The 20,267-nt window shown below is 38.3% G+C and overlaps 1 protein-coding gene across 1 annotated transcript in view; it reads left to right on the forward strand.

The window, feature by feature from the left end:
• TRIM66 (tripartite motif containing 66) overlaps window positions 1-20,267 on the forward strand; it is a 51,656-nt gene that overhangs the window by 4,885 nt on the left and 26,504 nt on the right. Inside the window, exons 2-8 of the mRNA XM_075712724.1 lie at window positions 6,444-6,547; window positions 10,994-11,141; window positions 14,554-14,686; window positions 15,321-15,437; window positions 17,228-17,342; window positions 18,704-18,850; window positions 18,996-19,113. Of these exons, the coding sequence (XP_075568839.1) occupies window positions 6,444-6,547; window positions 10,994-11,141; window positions 14,554-14,686; window positions 15,321-15,437; window positions 17,228-17,342; window positions 18,704-18,850; window positions 18,996-19,113 (882 nt within the window). The remainder of the gene's footprint in view (window positions 1-6,443; window positions 6,548-10,993; window positions 11,142-14,553; window positions 14,687-15,320; window positions 15,438-17,227; window positions 17,343-18,703; window positions 18,851-18,995; window positions 19,114-20,267) is intronic.

Consider the following 20,267-nt stretch of genomic DNA (forward strand, 5'->3'; position numbering starts at 1 on the left):
TCAAAAGGTCTTTGTACTCAGTTTCCATACGTGGTGGAGAGGTTACAGTTTGCACTTTCAGAAGTGATTGCTGCCAATTATCCACAGCTCTGTCACTTACAAATTAGATTTCTACAATATAGGTGGAGTAAAAGCTTGAGAGCACTCAGAAATTTTACTTCTTTATTTGTGCTTCTTTAAAGGAGCACTCTGTATGAGGGTCACTACCTTGAAGTCTGCTTGCTATTCCCTGGGTCTGATGCAGTGTGGCAACTTTCATTAACAGAAATGAAAGTGCTGTGGGATGTGAGACATCTGACCTGTGGGGAGCTAGGGCTTGAACAGTGTATGGCAGAACCTTGTTGTTTTCCTGAAAGCTGATTTTGGATGGCCCAGGTGTGGAGTTGGAGTGTCCAGACTGGGTATCTGTGTCTGACTACTGGATCCACTGCCTTTGAATTTCCATTTTCCCCAACCTTCTGTCTAGTTACTATTGCTGATGGGAGTGTGAGAGTGGAAATAAACACATGGTTTATGAAAAAGGGCTGCAAACCAGTTCAGCAAAGTAAACATCTGCAGCTGAAGCTTCTCAGGCCTCAGAAATGTGTGTATATAAACATAACACACACACAGAGATATGTCTGTCTGCATGTTGCTTTCTAGTGCTGGTGGCTTTTGTGGTGGTGTTCAGGTGCATTAGCCTACTATGGATAGTTAAAGGAGTAGTGCAGCCCTGGAAGGATGTAGGTGTAGAACTATTTCTCCACATCCCTCACGCGATGAAACTTCATGGGAGTCTGTTCAATACAATGTGGTTTTCAGTGATTGTTCAGTACTAGCTGATAATTCAAATACACTGAGAATAGCTTATATGTGGTTTATCCTGCATTTGATTCTGAAATAGGGTTTTATTCTGCGTACCACAATGAAACGGGGCTTAAATCCAACATTAGGATCCTTGCTAGCATTTCTAAATTCATGGTCATCTCTTTAGCAGTTAAATGTGATGTCATAAATAATGATTTCAAATGATAAACAGCAGGAGGCAATGAACTGCTAAAAAATAATTTATGCAAATTTTCCTACCTCCTTCCGACCCATATAATTTCCTTACGAAAATAGAGCATGTCAACAGCTCTCTTAGCTTTTTGCTACTTCTAGAGGTTTTGATGACAGTAATGGACTTCATTTGGGCATCACAATTTCACCATAGCTGAATTTGGCTCCTGATCTCTTAATATGTAAACTGTTGCTTGAATCCTGTAATTCCATGTTGAATTGCTATTTAGATCCAGAAATTGCATCATTCTCATACGTACAAACAGTGAGTCTCTAGGGCTTCTGAATACTCTTCCCTTCACCCACAGTGCTGTAATAATGATATATTTAAATGAGCTGTCTGCAAAGTACAGGTTCTTAAAACAAATTAACAATGTTGTTTAGAGGCAGTGGTAAGGTAGGAAGGCAAGAAAAATATTTAGGGAATGGTCTGCAAAATGTACCGTGGGAGTGAATGGTGGTGTAAGACCTGCTGCTACCTGGAGCTGGAAAAGCTCTTCTCCTTCCTTCTGCACGCTTGCTCCAGGTTACTCTGAGGACTGAGCGAAGACCCAGGCAAAAAGGGAAGTAGGATGCTGCTATTCATTCTCACTATGGGATTTTTATTCCACCGCTTCAGGAAAAATACAACCAAGGCAAGTTAACAGAGGCCTGAATGAATCTGAGAGGCAAGGGCAAGAAAGAAGGCGTGAGGAAAAAAAAATATGCACCTTGTAGTGGCCCAGTACATCTTTCTGCCCTGCCGATTTGCCAGCATTTCTGGCTGAAAAGGGGGAGCAGCTCCACATAGTCCGTGAAAGGTGTATGTCTGCAGTACAGCAAAGTCTGATTCCAGGGAGCACACTGTGTGTGCCGTTCTGCTTAATAACCACCCGCTCCCTGACACAAGTGACTGTGTGTGTAGCTTTCTAAGAGACTCTTTATCCAGAGGACAGGTAAGAGGTTTCTAGGAAATTGTACTTTACTGGTGATTTGCACTCTGAGCACGAGCACAGCATAGTGCACTTGCTTTGTATTGTTGCAGTAGCTGCTGCTTGTGGCTATTTGTAAATATGTATGCAAGGTTTGCTTAATTTCAGGGTAATTGCTTCACAAGCCATTCCGTAGTGTATTTATTATGCCAAGCTATCATTAGATTCCTTTGGGAATTTGTATTGAAACAGGTTGGGAGATTTCCAGGGAGCACAGGTTTTTATTAAATGGGAAAGGAATCAAGTAAGAAGCCCAATTAGCTGAACAAGTTGTGATCTCTGAAGCTACCACATTCAGGGAATCCCTCTTTTAGCAAGATGCAAATCCATCTCCTGTGCTTTTAATAAAGTCTTAAATATAGAATTCAGTATTAGGACAGGCGAGAAGGTGCTTACTGATTAGTCCTGCTGTGAGTAGGAGACTACTTCCAATACAGTATTGCCATGGAGTCCCCATTATTTTTCCTGTTAACCATTATGCTCTTTGTTCTGGTTTTTTTTTTTTTTTTTTAAGCTGAGGGCTATACATGTCTTACGTTCATCTCAAAGTTTCAGATTTGAAATCATTATAATTCACAGTTACTTGGATGTTTAAGACACACTTTGGCATTTACACAATAAGAGCTGTACTTGATGATCTGTGGCAGTGAGTCTAATACAAAGTTCTGACCTGTGTGTGTGCGACTCACTGCACGTGTATCTCTGGAACAACACTGATTTCAATAGCATAACTTGGATCTAAAACCTGGGAAAAAAATTGTCCCATGGCATCCACGACATCACTTTTAGATATCCCCTAATATTAATCAGCAGTAATGTCATCGACCTCCAAAGTCATGACTGTTCCATATTTCTTAATACCACTGCATTTCTCAATACGTATAAGGAGGCTTTTGTGCAGAACTGAAATCCATGCGTGATGTACGTTTTCTTAAGGTGAAAATTATTGAAGTTTTCTTCGAATACATTTAAAAACATTAAAAAGACTGTCTTGCCTATTGTCAAATTAATGCATTCTTTATACAATGTATTTTATACTTCACTGGTTTGTAAAAAATTAGCAGAATCTAAAGTTCACATGAACGCCTCTGAGCCCATGAGCATTCCATTAAATATCATTCAGTTGGTATAATTTGATTTAACATTCTGCATTAACTGAATAGTATTGGAATGTAATAAAATAGTAACTTCAATATTAACTTTTTTTACCTTATTTGGTGTGTAGACAGAAGTTGTCCTTGCTATGGCAAAGTCCTGAGCACTGCTTTTGTTTCCCAGTAAGCAGCTGCTTCCAGAAATGTTTTGGGTAAGACTGTGTGCTCACCCATATGGCATGTAGATGAAGGAATAACTGTGAGAGTCATGCATTTCTTACTTCAAAAAGTAACCTGTTGATAATTTCCCCTTTGGTCAATTTACAGCATATTATGTAGTCTCAGTATGGAGGTTTTCCCTCTGCATTAGCCAGATCAAGAACTGGCACTGCTTGGGCAATGCTGTTATAGGAGGAAGAAACTGATTCAAAGTCTCAAAGGGCTAGAGGGGATTCCCTGTAAAGTCAGTAGATGGTTTCCTATTGACTGCACGAAGAATTAGAACATGTCCCATGAGACTTATCTGAGAAGCTGCTTGCAAAGTAGGTATTTTGCTTCCTAGCTTATCCATCAAAATGTATCTGTCTTTTTATTTCTGCTGCTATTGTAACTGTGTTTCTTTGTAAGGTGCTCACAGGGAAACTTGAAAACTCTTTCACCTTCTAGGAATTAGCACTACAACTCACTGGTGCTTGTGGTATGCATCATTTACAAGGAGTAGGAGGGCACTGTCTGTATAACACATCTTGTCTTAGGTACTGCAGTGCTTCTACTGTTTTTACACTTCTCTAGAGAACTGAGCTGTTAACTGATATCTAAAAGACACACACAACCATAATTTGGGAAAACATGGAGAAGTTTCAGTGTGACTAATGTAAAAGCATTCTGTTGTCCTAGGGTGTAACATATGAAGGTGATTAGCTACAAATATTGTAGGTAAATAAGATACCTTTTCAGCTGTGCTCCTTATATTAAGGATTCAAAGTAGAGGAAGAGTTTAAAAGACTTCTACAGCTTTCTGCCATCACAGGCATCTTTATCAGATTAATTTTTAGCCTTTTTGTAACTCCTGTCACCAGGACACACTTAAACAAGACTCAAGTTGCATGCCCAGAAGACGAGCAAAGCACTGGCAATTGCTTGCATTGCCCTTTCCCCTGGGGTGACTTGTAGCTGAGTAACACACGCACTTGTGGATACCGTCTGTTCCTTCTCACGTCTACATGAACACTCAGTTTTGTATGAAGTGCACAGCTAAACAAGTGTGAGGTAGACCATAATCTGCCACTTGGGACCCCAAATCATAGTTCCGTTGTAAGTGCAGCCTCAGAAAATAGTAAACAGTATACTTTTGCTTTTATAACAAGATTTGGGCTAAAAAAGACCTAAAACTCATGGAAGCAGTTCTTAGTAAGATGTCCTCTTCAAAGGAGATGTAACAGAACTCGAAGTTTCTTCAAAACATTTATGAATGAAAGTGAACGTATGCAGACATCTGACTGGGGAGGGGAGGGTTAGATTGGATATTAGGAAAAATTTCTTCACGGAAAGGGTAGTCAAGCATTGGAACAGGCTGCCCAGAGAGGTGGTGGAGTCACCATCCCTGGAAGTGTTCAAAAAATGGGTAGACGTGGTACTCTGGGACATGGTTTAGTAAGCATGGTGGTGTTGGGTTGATGGTTGGACTGATGATCTTAGAGATCCTTTCCAACCTTAATGATTCCTAGTTTTTACTTTTCGTTAAAAAATAATCCAGCCACCAAGCCAGGAAACATGAAATTACTACTCTACTCTTAATTGGTTTAGTGATGGACTTGGTAGTGTTAGGTTAATGGTTGGACTGGATGATCTTAAAGGTCTTTTCCAACCTAAACGATTCTATGATTTTCAGAAGTGGTGATGTAGGAAGGTTTTGGGGTTTGTATGTCTCTGTCAATGTAAAGTGCTGCTGTTAAAATAACAGTAGCCCATTCTGAAAATGGGAGACATTCAGGGTTAGAATTGTGCACCTGGCCAGGGACTGCAGGAGCCATGTCCCAAGGGCAGGGAATACTAAGCACCTGGAAAACATGAGAGTCTTTGATAACTGTCTAATGTGAAGAGTAATAGACATCTTAAGATTTAATTAATCTACAGGCCACTCTCTTTATTACAAAAATAATTTCAGTTAAGGAGATGAGTACTTTGAACGTTGTCAGTCCAGTGGAATGTTGTCATTGATCTTGCTTTTAAAATCTTGCTTTAAGTGAGTTTGCATCATTTACTTATGGAAAATACTGCTGTTAGTTATCATAAACAGATCACTTGGCAAGGTGAGCATAGCACTGAAATTCTGTTCTCAACAGAATGGAAAAACTTAGATAAAAAAAAGACTTGATAAGGTAAAAATAGACTGACACACTGCCACCATCTCCAAAGGGCTGGATTCACATCTACAGTAGTTTACAGAAATGTGGTCAGAAACATGCATGCTCCTTTAATAATAAAAAAAAAAAAAAAAAAAAAAAAAGCACTAGACCTAGAAAAATGTTAAGTCCTAGTCCAAGAAGTCTAGGAATGAAATAGCAGAGGTGCAAAAATGCAGGTATGCAGTTATGGACACCTTCTTGAACTGTTAGTTCTCAGCCCAGACAAACACTAAGATTCGTCCCAGTCGCACTCAGTAGCTCATGAAGGTGGAGCCCCGTTTTGCTGCTCAAGCTGCTTGCTTTGCTTTAGGGGAGATCACATTTTGCCACCTGTGGATTTGCTGTAGTAGATGGCTTGCAATTCTGACTTTTATTTATGAAACTTTTTTTTATCCTTTACCTTTATTCTGACTTGTTGCTTCTGCTAGCAGCATGTTACTCCTCTTTCACTTCACTTGGATAACACACTTCACTGTAAAACTAGTATTAGGCAATGTGTGTTTTATGCTTTGATATACCTCTGGTAGTGTAAAGCTGGTCTAGAAGAACTGTAGCAAGTGTCAGAGAGCACAAGTAGAACTGTAATAAGGGAATAGAGTTTAAAGTACAGCTCAGTTTTTATCAAAGCTGTAAACCCTAATGAATTCATGGGAATTTGGACATGCAGATATCATTAATAAATACTGAAATAAGTCAACTGAACTATAGTGTATTTCTAGGGATTTCGTGGCTTGTTTTTTCTTTCCTACGTATTAAACAAGTAACTTATGGCCCAAAGAACGCCTTAGTTTCCTGGAACCAAGTGTGTCCATGTGATGTAGAAAAGCCAGCAACACTGAAGTGTGGTTTATATAATTTCTTGGTTCACATGGCTGGTGTGCATTATTTTATTTGTGTTGTGGGTTTGTTTTTTTTTTTTTTTTTTAATTCAGGTATACTTTCCTGCCCTGTGTGCAAACAGACCTGCTTTGCAAGGGATGTAGTTGAAAATTTCTTTCTCAAGGACTTTCCCACTGGTAATTCAGCTATGGCAAAGGTAAGTGAAAACCACTGAGTTCAGTGCCTTGTGAGTTGTTGAAAGATGTGAAGATGAACACTGCTTGAAAACAGAGCAAACTTCATATTGAACAACAGACTCTCTTACAGTTTGCTTATGCAGCACTATAATTACTTCACTCCTAGAGATGGACATACTGCCTTCGTAGTATTTTTTTAATTTTATTTGAAGAATGAGTTTGACTCTATATACCTAAAAGAGTTAATTAAAAAATATTGATATTAGTGGTGTAGGACTGGATCTGTGACAATCAATATAATAGGAAGATACTGAATCTCCTGGATTCCTCATTGACCCTTCTCTGCTCTCAACACACAGTAAACAGAAGCAGACCATTGGCTGAATGGTTACACCAAGATTACCTATTAGATCCTGTGGGCAATCATAATTTTCTGATAATCTGTTTTAATGATAAAAAAGGTCACATCACATTTCAGTTTCCCATTGGGGAATGGATGCAAAGAGTAATTGGAAAGCACAGGGTTGCTACCTTGGCCTTGTATTGACACTGTACATAGATGGATTTCACTTCTGTTAAATACACAGTTAGCAGGCAGGACTATTCTCACAGTTTTTTAGTTGCTACTACTTTGGGTCATGAGGAGGGACATAGAAAGGTGTGTATTTCTGCCCCCTCTGTTACAAAACAGTACTCTATTATTTGCATTATTAAGATTGATTTCAGAATGTGCTAGTATTACTTGTAGCTGGGAGTTAAAACAGGTGAAAACTTGTCAAAACTATTCTGTCATCTGCTGACTGCTTTATCGAAAGCGTGATCCAAAGCAAGGGAAGACTAACAAAGAAGCAGGGATACTGGACTTCACCTTCTGAACCAGCTCCTGGACCTCAGTCTCTCTCTCTTGCACTTTTGATTCCTAAGTAAACAGGATAGCCACACTGGATATTCGGTTTCAGGGCCTTTGGGTGGAGTGGAACAGTTTTTCCATGATGTAGGACAGAAGATATATCTTTCCACTCCTCTTAACCCCTGTAGGGGCAGCAACAATTTGTAGGTCAGTTCTGTCCCATGCAGAAGGCTTGAGACCACTTTAAATGGTGCAAGTGACTTGCCTAGTGACACCGTTGCAAAAAAATATAGAGGGGATGTACTTCTTCCCTGTCAGTCATGTTTGTATTTAATTTTCTCTATTGTTAAAAAGAAGAGAATGTGTAACCTAATCCATGGAGTGTTCTGGGGAAATTAAAAAATTAATGCGAACAAAATGTGTTGACATCTTCAGGTGTAAGGTGCTTGAAGAGTGCAACATAACTTTATCTAAACCAGGAAGAGCCATTCACATGCACTCTTCAAAGAGAAGAAGAAAATTCATAAGATATTGCTGAATGTTTAGAATGCACTTACTATACTGGGATTTTTAATTACCATGACTCACATCATTTACCTTTCAATGAGAATTTGTGTTGGTCAAAAGGAAATGAAATGAGAATATCTAATGTTTTCAAAAGCACTGGATTATTTTTTCAAACCTTCTTTAAAAGAAGGTTTTTCTTTTCTATAATCCCTTAGGAGTCCGAAGAGCAGTTCAGTAAAGCAGATTTCTCACTGGAGCATAGGAGTACCCTAGAGGGACTTGCAAACCTTCCTCTTAGTTTTTGGCTTACTTCGTTTTTATTAACAGTCAAGTCATATATCAGTGAAACTTGCTTACTGTCTTTTAACCACCATCCCCCTGCCCCAAACTAAAGCCATAGTTTCACCATCAGTGATATCAAAAGGAGAAGCGCCAGCTCATCCAACTGAGACACAGCTGAACTGCCAACATTTTCTTAATTTACCTAATATGTTCAAATGGGAATCTGTCAAGGCTTGTAACAAAAGTGTTTGGAAGCAAGATGTTTCTCAGTGTGTGAGACAGTGAAGAATAAATGATAGAATGTGCTATATATGAGCAGCAGGAGTTTCAAAAATATGCAATTCAGAATCTCTTGCCCAAAAGCCCATTTCCACATCATAAATAATGTAACCCTGGGAACACTCTGTGCTCTGCAACTTAAAAGTAATGTTAACACAGTACAGTGTCAATGTAAGTTCTAGTCAGATTGACAGCTGAACAGTTACAGGTAAACCAGCGATTAAGCAGTTTTGGTTATTGCAGAGCAGGCAGAGCACCCCTCAACTTTTGACCTGTTCCCTAAGCTGGCCCTTCATGGGTACATTTTAAATTAGACACTTCTTTTTATATAACAAGCCTTTCTTCAGAGAATAAATACCCTTGCATTTTGGTTCTATAAGTTATATTAGGCTTTTTGGCTTAAATTATTACATGTACCTTTTGGAAAACATTGTTGATAAGCAAATGGCTAAAACAGCAGAATGGCTTACACAAATACTTCCTTGCCTAGACAATCAAACACATTTAAAACTTTGCTTTGTTGTCTTGTTGTCAAGAATTGCCCAATTTGTTTGAAAGAGATTGGGAATACTTAGAAACTCTTGAACAATGAGTTAAGAGACCTGTTGTGAAATTCTAGCCCCACTGAAGGGAATGGTAAAATTTAATCTCAGCAGAACGAAAATTTTTCTTCTTGTGCTGAAGTGAATCAGAACTTGACTCGCATCTCAGAATTTAGGTGGATATGGATGTTCCACTTAATGTTAAAGCCCTGATTTAAAACTCAGATGACCAACAAAGAACTGTGATTGTTCTTCCTTCAGACTTTCTATTCCCTGAGACACTGCAAAGAGAAACTCTTCTATTAAATTCACCAGGGTTTGCATCAGGGCTTATGTGCTGAGTGCATGCTGCTATATCCTTCTCTTCATGTTTCCCATCAGAATAGTTGGGGTGCAATTGTAACTGAACTGAATTGAAGATAAGCTGATGCCCAACAGAAAGGACACCATAGGAAGTAATTTTGCCACCCGTTATTAGTTGCTTGAGTAGTCCTGACTAGTAACAATATTCAGGAACTATGCGTAAGTACAGTAGATATATTGTAACCTTGTAGGAAATGTTTGAGTTTGATAAACTGGTGGCAAAGCTTTTGTGCTTTGATGATGGTAAAATTACATCACTATGTTCACTCTGCCCATTAGTACCTATTTGTGTCTATGGTAAGTCAAAAACATTAATATTAGGAGTTTTGAAACAAGGTATTTTATGCCTAGTGCAAATCCTTTTTAAAAGAAATGTCATTATAGCTGTCTTGAAATAACTCGAGTTCATTCTGGATACTGAAGATCAAATTATCCACTTCATTTACGTGCTGCTTTATTCATTTCCCCTTTAGTGACACTTCCAGACAGCATGGCCTATGTAACGAAGGGCTTTTCCTAAACTGTTGAATCAATAGAGATGATAGCTAATTAAGGCTTCCAGTTCTTCTCGTGTTCCCATGTCTTATGTTTCCAGTTCACCACATGTGACATCAATATATAAATTGAGCTAATTTCTGGTCGGGTCTTTAGAGAACAGGAACTAAGTTTTTCATTAATAGTATGTGGGTGTCCCCGTATTGTTTTCTAAATTGCCTTACCATTGGCATGTTTTATGTATTTTTCTGACAGTTACACTGGATCAGATTGGTTCATACAATGCTAAAGCAAATAAAGTAAGCTCTAATTTTAAATAAAGCAAGGTAGATTTAGAGTAGCTCTGCTGAAGTAGCTATGTTCATATTTATGTTCATATACATGAAACCAGAAGTGGATTCTAGCCTATAGATTTTTTTAGTTTGTTAGTAAATAATTAGTCATGGACAGAATTAATGAATAACACTGAAATGATATGGTAAAATGCTTCTGCATAATGTTGTGATTAGAAAGGAAATGGTAGTTAGCCCATCAAAAAGGTTTTTTTAATCTGTGTTTGACTCTTTAACATTTCACATATTTACTTGGCAACCTAGACCATCTTTTCTGAGGCAGAAAATATCTATATCTACCTATCTAAATATATATACACCTAGAAAAGTAAGGTGTACACTCATTTGATGTGTTAAAGCCATCAATAAGTAGTACAACACTAACAGAAAGAAATTACAAAGCACACCACTCATTTTCAAAGGTAACTTTTGACCTAACCCTCCTCAACTGAAATCAGACAAGTCTTATTTCATAGTTTCTTGGCTTTTTGAGTGCACAAGAAACAAGTCATTATGATTAATTCTTCTGACTTCACGTGTAACATAGACCCTAGAATTTTGCTGAATAATTCTTGCATCATGTCATAATTATGCTTGATTGTGCTAGACCACAGAAAGACAACCTATTTAAGAGCTTCAAATCTTAATTTTATCCTGTTCTCTTTTACAACAATAACCAGACTCTTAAAATCACTTGAATTGCATTAGTCTGAGGAAGAAAAATATTAAGCTTACCAATCTGAATAATAGTCATATGATAACAGTTTGTACAGCTAATTTGTTATCCTTGTATGTAATTGCACTTTTTGTTCTTAGAGCTGCTCCACGTGTAAAGACAGGAGACCTGCTCACAGTCTCTGTACAAGCTGCAATAAGTGGTTGTGTAGCTCATGTACAGAGGAACACAGACATGGCAAGGAAACTGGAGACCGCTTCCTGTCTGTATCCCTGAAGGGCTGCACAGGTACTGAAGATGCACTTTGAGTTTCTGTTTCTTATAGCAGTTATTGAGTTGAAAAAGGAATAGTTGCAGGCTCTGTGCTGCAGACATCATGCTCTGTGTGTGTGACTCAGAAGGATATGTATGTGTTGGTGAGAGATTATGTGATTTTTCCTATCACTTTAGGGCCATTGCCACAATCAGCATTCCACAGTATTTGAAAAATTTTGGATATTTTTGTTTCACAGAGACAGAGAATCTTTTCCACATGCCTTTTCAGTCTACGGAGTGATGGGCTAGGGCTTGGTAGGCTACAACATCAACAAGCCTTGCCCTTTTGGTATTTCTGTCCTCTTTTGGGTAATTTCCTTCAGGAAACTACCATAAAGCAATTCCTGTGCTTATGGACAAGGTGTGGGAGGGAGAGTCACAGGCAGCAAAAGGCTGTGATCACTATAAGATGTTCCTTTTCTAAGCCTGGAGTGAAAAATGTGGTTCCTGAGTGTGACCAACATATTGCCATCAGGAAGCACAAATGAAGCCCCCCAGCAAATAAGTCTCATACCTATACAGTGATGAACCACAGAAATGATTATCATCTCCTATTACTGCTCATTATTTTCTTTACTTATGTGCCAGAAATCTGCTGAGGAGTATGCTAACCTGAACTTAGGTAAGCAATATGTAACCTAAAATAAGAGTTTTGCAACTTTATACAGTGATTTAAGTTTATGCTTTGCTCCCATATGAAGTTATTTGTGCTAGAGAGTTTGTGCTTGTTGTGGTTTAACTCCAGCTGGCAACTAAGCACCACACAGCCACTTGCTCACTACCTCCCAGTGGGATGGGGAAGAGAATTGGAAGGGTAAAAGTGAGAAAACTCATGGGTTGAGATAAAGACAGTGTAATAGGTAAAGCAAAAGCTGTGCACGCAAGCAAAGCAAAACAAAACTTAAAAACTTATTTTAAAACTGGAGAGCGTAGCTCTGAGCTGAGTGTAAAGTAGGTTGAGAATACCATAGCTCAGTGGCAGTTCTCACTGATATGTCAATTGAATCAGGGAATTACTAGTAGCAGAGGCTGTGGGTCTGTGTTGTAATCAGATAACATTGGTTTTTATTCTTAGTTTGCATTTGAAATCTGCTTCTCTCTTAAATCTGACACTACTAAAAAACCCACTGATTTCTCTAGGATGATTACAATCACACAAAGGCTAAAGAACCCTTCAGAGAGAGAAAAAAGGAGAAATCATTATATAAGATTGTGACTAGGCTTCATTATACTTGGACCTTAAAGACCGCATCTCATTATAAGTTGGAGTTTAATATTGATAATTTGATCCTGAGTTTTCAGAAAAACAGCTTGCATGCTCTGCAGGTGCTGAACACTCAGACAGGCTTTTCCAGCTCATGAAAATGGAGATAGTTATTATGGGCTTTTTATTTTTTTTTTAAGATATATTATCTGACCCCATAGGGAAGGAAAAGATGATCTTCAACAGCCACCTTGGTTATATATTGGTTATGGTTACATATTATTTGCATTGTCAGCTGCAGGTTTTAATGCAAAAGTACGTATTTGCAGTACAATCAGAAAAAATTTCCTGTCGAGGTAAGTTCAGTTTGTACCTCGATAGAAAAAAATATTGGAGTGGGCTAAAAAAACCTCTGATCCAATTTCCTCTTTTAATAATGCTATCTGTTAGCATTTGATTCAATAATAATATAAACCAATACACTTTCCTGAAGAATAAAGCATGATACTGTAGTAAATAATTCATAACAATGTAAACTATGTAATGCTGTTACATAAAAATCTTGGCCTAATCTATTACAAATTATCTTCTTGCACATTATGTTACGAAGGTGGAGGGGAAAGCAAATTGAACCGGAGGAAGTAAAACAACCATCTCAGAAATATTTAGAGTAGATAGCAATCTAAAAAGTAGGAAATTTGGCATATTTTATTCAGAGCATGGATGGATTTTCTCCATATTTTCATTCTCTTTGTCAGCCATCAGATTTTCTTAGCCTTTCTACTTCTATATTGTGTATTTTCCAATTTGAAAATGAAGTGACTGAATTAGTATAGTTTGCTGTACATTGTGTCTGTGTTATTGCAATAGTATCACTTCAGAGGCTTGATTCTATAAAGGGCTCCATTTTGCCATAGGATTAGAGCATGGTCCCTGCCACAAGTTGTTTTTTTAAAATGTTTAGATGAGTGAGATAGGTTTGGTGTCAGAAAATGGAAACACTTTTCTCATTTTATATGAGCAAATAATGATCTATAAATAAGTAATGTTTTTATTTCATTTAAGGTTTGTATCAATAAGTGTTATCTAATGATGATTGTTTTGTTTAATTTCTCGTGTGTTGGTAAAGAATAATGGGATAGTGTCTTTGTAGGACTACTTTGAGGATGCAATCATGTGCTTTTCTTGTTGTCCCTATGTGCTAATAATGTTGATGATTCTGTGGACAGAGGATGTGAACACTGACCAGCATAAATCTGTCACTGTACTTTAGCATTGATCATGCTTTTTGACCATTTTGGGGAAATAATGTTTTTCACCAGTAATAATGATGGGTGGTCCTTATACTGGCTAATAAAGTAAGGCTCTGGAGTCTGCGTTTTTTGGGATCCAGGAAAAAAGCTTCCCCCTCCGTGCCTTAACTATTAATGTAGACATACTTGTGCATGTCTAACTTCAGTGGAAGGGGTTTTGTTTTGCCATGGTTTGGCGGGGTTTTTTTTGCATTCTTTCATTGGTAGTGTTCCTTCTTTCTAAAACAATTCTACCATATTCAGGAAAGAAGGCAAGAATAGACTGTACAGGAGCAACGCTTCCACTTTACATATCCACTGTCCATTCTTACTCTTCATCACATTACTCTTTGGAAAATCCTTTTAAGAACAGGTTTTAGTGCCTAATATCAATATCCCCTAGCTGCTGGAGGTTATGTACTGCATTTACAAGAAACAGAAGTTTGAAAAACAATTCCCCATGTGACTATTTAAGAACAAAGGATTTCCTTGCTTCTGCTGTGACTTCAGGTTTATTTAATATATATGCTTTTCTACATTTTACAATACAGTTTTGTTGACTGGTTTGTCAGACCAGGGCATTCAAAGTCATGAGGCAGGAGCCCAAAATCACGGGAGATATTTAAAACTTGTAAGAGTTTAGAGGACAACATGAATTTGATTTGATGACTTGTTTCTGACCCACTTTGATGTGCTCTGTTTGTAGGATGTGTAAGGCCAGGAAAAAAATATAAACAATCCCTGCTTTATAAAATCAGATGGTTCCAGGGTCCTGGGTCTTTTAAAAATAACATCAAGACTTTCAATAAAATTGTGAGAGTTTGGCAACTCTTTTTCTGAACTGTAATAGTAATTCTTGTCAATGACCCCATTGCTTTATATTCCTCAGCAACTGAAGATGAAGCAAGTGAATTTTCCTTATTTTGCCCAGTGCACTCTCAAGAGCCACTCAAGCTGTTTTGTGAGACCTGTGATACCCTTACGTGCCACAGCTGCCTTCTGACAGAGCATAAGGAACACAGGTACCACACATTGGTTGCTTAATCATAATCCTGTCTAAAACTGTAGCTAATTTATATTTAAGACTGTTCATCTGCATTTCCTGTCAGCTGAAGTTGCAAGCTAGTCCAAACTTAAAAGCCACAGCAAACTCAGTTCAGTTGTCTTATGCCCAAGCAGTGTAACACATGGGTTACTGCCCTCACAGAATCACTCACTGCTCTCAGCAGTGTGTGCTCTCCCAGTTGTATTGTCTGCCCAGATACTGTGTATGCATGTATATAGTTCCTCGTGATTGTGCTCAAACACACAAATTGGAACTCAATACTTAGCATGGTTCAAATACTTCTGTTTGTCTTTATCAAAGACATCATGATGGTACAAGACCAGAGTTACCAACGCTAAGGCATGCTGATTGCCTGTGGCCATGTAAGGAATTGTCTATACACAGTGACACTTCTTGTGAGACGACCCTGCCTATATGAGGGGCAGCTATATAAGTTTAGCTGTCACAGCAAGCATTTGTAGTAGGGAAGAAGCAGAGGACCGTGTCCAGACAGGTATTAAGGTAGCTGGTCCCCTAAACTTGTCAACTGGTAAGTTGATTACCTATCAACAGACAAAAACATTGTATGAGAATTTCCCCTTCTTTCACAGGTTCAGACATCTTGATGAAGCTTTGCAAAATCAGAGAGTTATCCTGGAAAATATCGTAACTAAAGTGGAAGAGAAAAAAAATGGGATTCAGGTTTCAGCTAAACAGATTGAAGACAGGTAATTGCTATGCATTTTTTTTTTCATGAAAGTGGTTGATCAGTAAAAATATTATTTTCACTAAATGTAGGTTAACAGAAGTAAATGCAGATGCTGTGGTTTTTTTTTTTTTTTTTTCCTGGAGGGTAGGAAATAATGGGAATATTAAAAATATTAAATTCATGTTTAAGCAGTACTGACAAGTCATGGCATTGTAATACATGATTCCATAGTCCTTATAAGGCATGTGACAGCTGACTTCAGAGTTAAGATTTCTTTGTATAATCTGTTTCTGAACTAGAATTTGAAAAGATTAGAAATAAAGATTATTTTAAAAATACTTTATTTCTTCAAGAAACCTCAAAACAAGCTGCAATTCCAGTCAAGACTAGTATAAAAATGAAAATATTTCATTATATGAACTGGACTTTGGCTACTGATTATGTATTTTTCAGCTGTTGGATCTCTCTTCTGCATTAATAAAACCATTTCAAACACCTTGAAAGAGTACAAATCTATACTATTTATACTCTACTATAAAGTGAAAGTTTTTTGGATATGGCTTCTGTGTGTGTTTGTTGACAAAGAACTTAAGACTATTCTTGGCATGATGTTTGAGAGAGTCAATCTGCATTGGCATGTCACATGCAGAGGGTAGTGGTCAACGGCTCAATGTCCGGATTGAGATCAGTGACAAGTGGAGTCCCTCAGGGGTCTGTATTGGGACCAGTACTGTTTAATATCTTTATCAGTGACATAGATAGTGGGATCGAGTGCACCCTCAGCAAGTTTGCAGATGACACCAAGCTGAGTGGTGCAGCTGACATGCCTGAGGGACGGGGTGCCATCCAGAGGGACCTGGACAAGCTCAAGAAGTGGGCCCATGTGAACGTCATGAGGTTCAACAAGGCCAAGTGCCAAGGTCCTGCACCTGGGTTGGGGCAACCCCCGGTATCAGTACAGGCTGGGGAATGAAGGGATTAAGAGCAGCCCTGCAGAGAAGGACTTGGAGGTACTGGTGGATGAAAAACCGGACATGAGCCAACAATGTGTGCCCGCAGCCCAGAAAGCCAGCTGTATCCTGGGCTGCATCAAAAGAAGCATGGCCAGCAGGTCGGGGGAGGTGATTCTGTCCCTCTACTCTGCTCTGGTGAGACCCTACCTGGAGTACTGCCCTCCAGCTCTGGAGTCCTCAGTACAGGAAAGATGTGGACCTGTTGGAGTGGGTCCAGAAGAGGGGCACAAAAATGATCAGAGGGGTGGAACACCTCTCCTATGAGGAAAGCAGTTGGCGTTGTTTAGCCTGCAGAAGGGAAGGCTCTGGGGAGACCCTACTGCGGTCTTGCAATACTTAAAGGGGGATTATAAGAAAGATGGGGACAGACTTTTTAGTAGGGCCTGTTGTGGTAGGACAAGGGGTAATGGTTTTAAACTAAAAGAGGGTAGATTCGGTCTAGATATAAGGAAGAAATCTTGTATGACGAGGGTGGTGAAACACTGGACCAGGTTGCCCAGAGAGGTTGTAGATGCCCCATCCCTGGAAACATTCAAGGTCAGGTTGGATGGCGCTCTGAGTAAGCTTCTCTAGAAGGAGAGTTGGACTAGATGACCTTTAATGGTCATTTCCCACCCAAATCATTCTATGACTCTATGTTTGAAGAGAAGTGTGTGAGAACTTATGGGAAATGTTACAACTTTCATTGGAGTTCTTTGCCAATAGTTAGATCAGTTCTTGTAACAAAAAACTGCTAAGCTCTGAATAAATGACATACCAGTTGGCTCATCCAGGGATGTGTATCTCTTACCTATAGGTTGCTTGAAGTAAAACATTTATACAAAAAGGTAGAAAATCAAATACAAATGGCCAAGATGATTTTGATGAATGAAATCAATAAACGAACCAACATCCTTCTTGAACAACTTGAAGTAAGTAAAGCTAGTTTCTTTGATACCTTGGGAAATTAACTAAATTAAATTTAATCCCAGTGCCAATGGAAAGAATATAGACTGTGAGATTTATTGTCCCTTTGCTTATGTTTTCAAATATTTCTTTTCTTTTCTGCAGAATTTTATGTGGAATCAATGGTTGACAAAAATTCAGGATGAAGTGGCAAAATGATTGCTTATCATGAGTTAACCACATTTTCTAATGCAGTTACAGAGAATATGTGTACACCTTTTGAGTACTTACAAAGCAAACCAGCTTCTGTTTTTAATGTTTAATTTGTAGAAGACCACTAGCAGCATATTTAATATCATGTTTTGAAAATGATCCTCTGGTCTACTCTCTGTAACAGAGCCTGCAGTTCTGACTCTTCAGTTTTTGGATGTCCGGTTGCAGTATATATGGTTTTATTTTGAAATGTGCTGAACACAAAAATTGATATCCAATCTGATCAGAGTTTCCAGTTCTCAGTTATTCTTGGGTGATTTTAACAGATACTGGAAAGAAAAGGCACTCAGCACTTGATGGCTACCTTTGAACTTACATATTTGGCTCAAATATGGCTACTCAGCTAAGTAGCTTTACAAAAAAGAGAAACCTATGTTCTCATTTCAGTATTATTAAACATTAAGTAAATTCAGTGTTCAAGTGTTTTGACGATATTTAAGTGTTTGTCTGAGTTATCTGTAACCACAACTGAACTGTGCATACACTTGAAGTATATGCACAGTGCTCTGTTGAAGTGCATGTAGTGGGCATCAAATGAAATTGGGAGGTGCCAGGTTCAAATCAAACAAGGGCAGATAGTTCTTCACATGAATGGTAAATAAGTGTGGAACTCCTTGATGCAAGATATTGTGCATGTGTTCAAAAGTAATTAGGCAAATTCTTAGAAAAATACACTGAGGATGATAATGTAGTCTCTATCTTTGTGGTCCCTAAATCATGAACTGCTGGAGACTGGAAGATCATTCTGAGGAAATGCTGCATGCTTCCCCTCTTTTTATACTCTTTCTTGTGTCTCTTCTGTTCTGTATTGTAAGAGACAAGAAAGTGGTCCAGGTGCAAATTTGATCCAACTTCTACAGCTTTCTTGGGTTACACTATTCTGTTAAACCAAGGCCAGAATGATGTAGGTTGTTTGCTGCTGGAGAAGTCGTTGTTCTTCCTGAATTCAGACATACCTGCTGAATAGGATTTGCTTTCTTTTTATGATGGGTGGTTTAAAGAGAGTCTAAATAACAGTGTCCCTGCAAATAATGCATAATGTAGTGCCAATGATTGTGTGCATTATGTGTGTCTGAAGAATGACAGCTATCACAAATATCCACATTATTAACAGAAAATCACCAGTGAAAGGAAGCAGAAATTGGAGCAACAACTGCAAGGAGTTGTGGTTTTAAGCAGGCAGGTAGAACATGTGCAGAACTTCATCAGTTGGGCAGTGTGCAGTAAAAGCAGCATCCCATTTCTCTTCAGTAAAGAACTGGTAAGAGCAATACTTATTTTCTCAGTAAATTGAAATTGTGCAGTAAATGTGAGAACTGTGTTAAGGATTTAATGTTTCTCAAATAAAACATTTTTCATGATCTTATACTTTTGAATAAAATTGTCATCCTTTGATTTGTCACCAGATTGTATTTCAGATCCAGCGCTTGTTAGAGACAAACTGTAACACAGACATAGGCCCTCCTCTGAAGATCAGATTTACTTGGGATCCCTCCTACTGGACTAAACAACTGTCCAATTTGGGTAAGAAAAATACATTGTTGTTTATTAGGCAAGTGCCCAAAGCTAGACAAGACAGATATAGACAATGCAGTACTTTCCCTAAAGTGCTCTCCTTTTTTGTTTTTACTTCCAGTTTTGTACCTCTTGTCATGTTCTGAAGAAAAGCTAGTGTGTCTGAACTTTCCTGGCTTTCCCTCCAGTTATATCAATTCACCTATTAAAAGGCATCATTATATATAAATATTACCTTACAAACATTACTTAGAAATACACTCTATAAATATAATCTTTGATGGTCTTAAAAAATCACAATGTAAGAGCACAACTACTAGTTTAGCGGGAACACTGTGCAGGACTAAACAAGTACCTTTTAACTGAAATTACTTAAAATGTAGCGTCACTGGCTATCAAACAGCCTTGACTTTGCCCAATGTATTTGAAATTCAGTTCTGTCCCAGCAAGCAATAGCTATGTACAACACTGACTCTGGCAGTCCTGTAAGAAGTACCCTGGGTGAAATGGAGTATCTGCAGTGGGCCTTGTGCTATTTCTTCTGCCTCACCCAGCAGCAGCTGGGCTCAGTCATGCCTGCGCTCCTCAGATCCTTTAGTATCTTAGTGGCCAAGGGACCTGAGCGGTGCTTGAGACACTTAGAATTAATGGGCACAAATATGGCTTTAAGATGTTGACTGTACAATAAGTACAATGTTATTTATATAATGAATGTGCATGCTGTGACTTTGTTCCCCACCAGCTATTAATTTCCCAACTGCAGTAGGTTTTTACAGTAAATTCAGTTCGGTGGGCCGATCAATGGTCTAAAAGATTGGTTCTCTTCCCATTTTAAGATATTTAAAACTAGATGGGGTAAAACACTATCAAAAGTATTACAGGGAATAATCTTCTCTTGACAAAAAGCATGGACAAGATCAGTTCATAGGTCACTTCTATTTCTAGCTTTTACGATTCTTGCCTACATAACATCACTCTCTTTTATTTTTGTCACTTTCACCCTGGAAGCAGTCTTTTGTACCTGTGCTTATGGATGAGAAGATATACTCATACTTTAGTAAAAAATGAAAGTATAAGCCATATTCATCAGTTAAAATAAAATAAGTTGAGGTCAATTTTTCAAAGTATTTGCTGGTAATTCAACCATGAGTTCCACTGACATC

Source organism: Pelecanus crispus, chromosome 6, assembly GCF_030463565.1.
Source record: "Pelecanus crispus isolate bPelCri1 chromosome 6, bPelCri1.pri, whole genome shotgun sequence".
Classification (NCBI taxonomy): domain Eukaryota; kingdom Metazoa; phylum Chordata; class Aves; order Pelecaniformes; family Pelecanidae; genus Pelecanus; species Pelecanus crispus.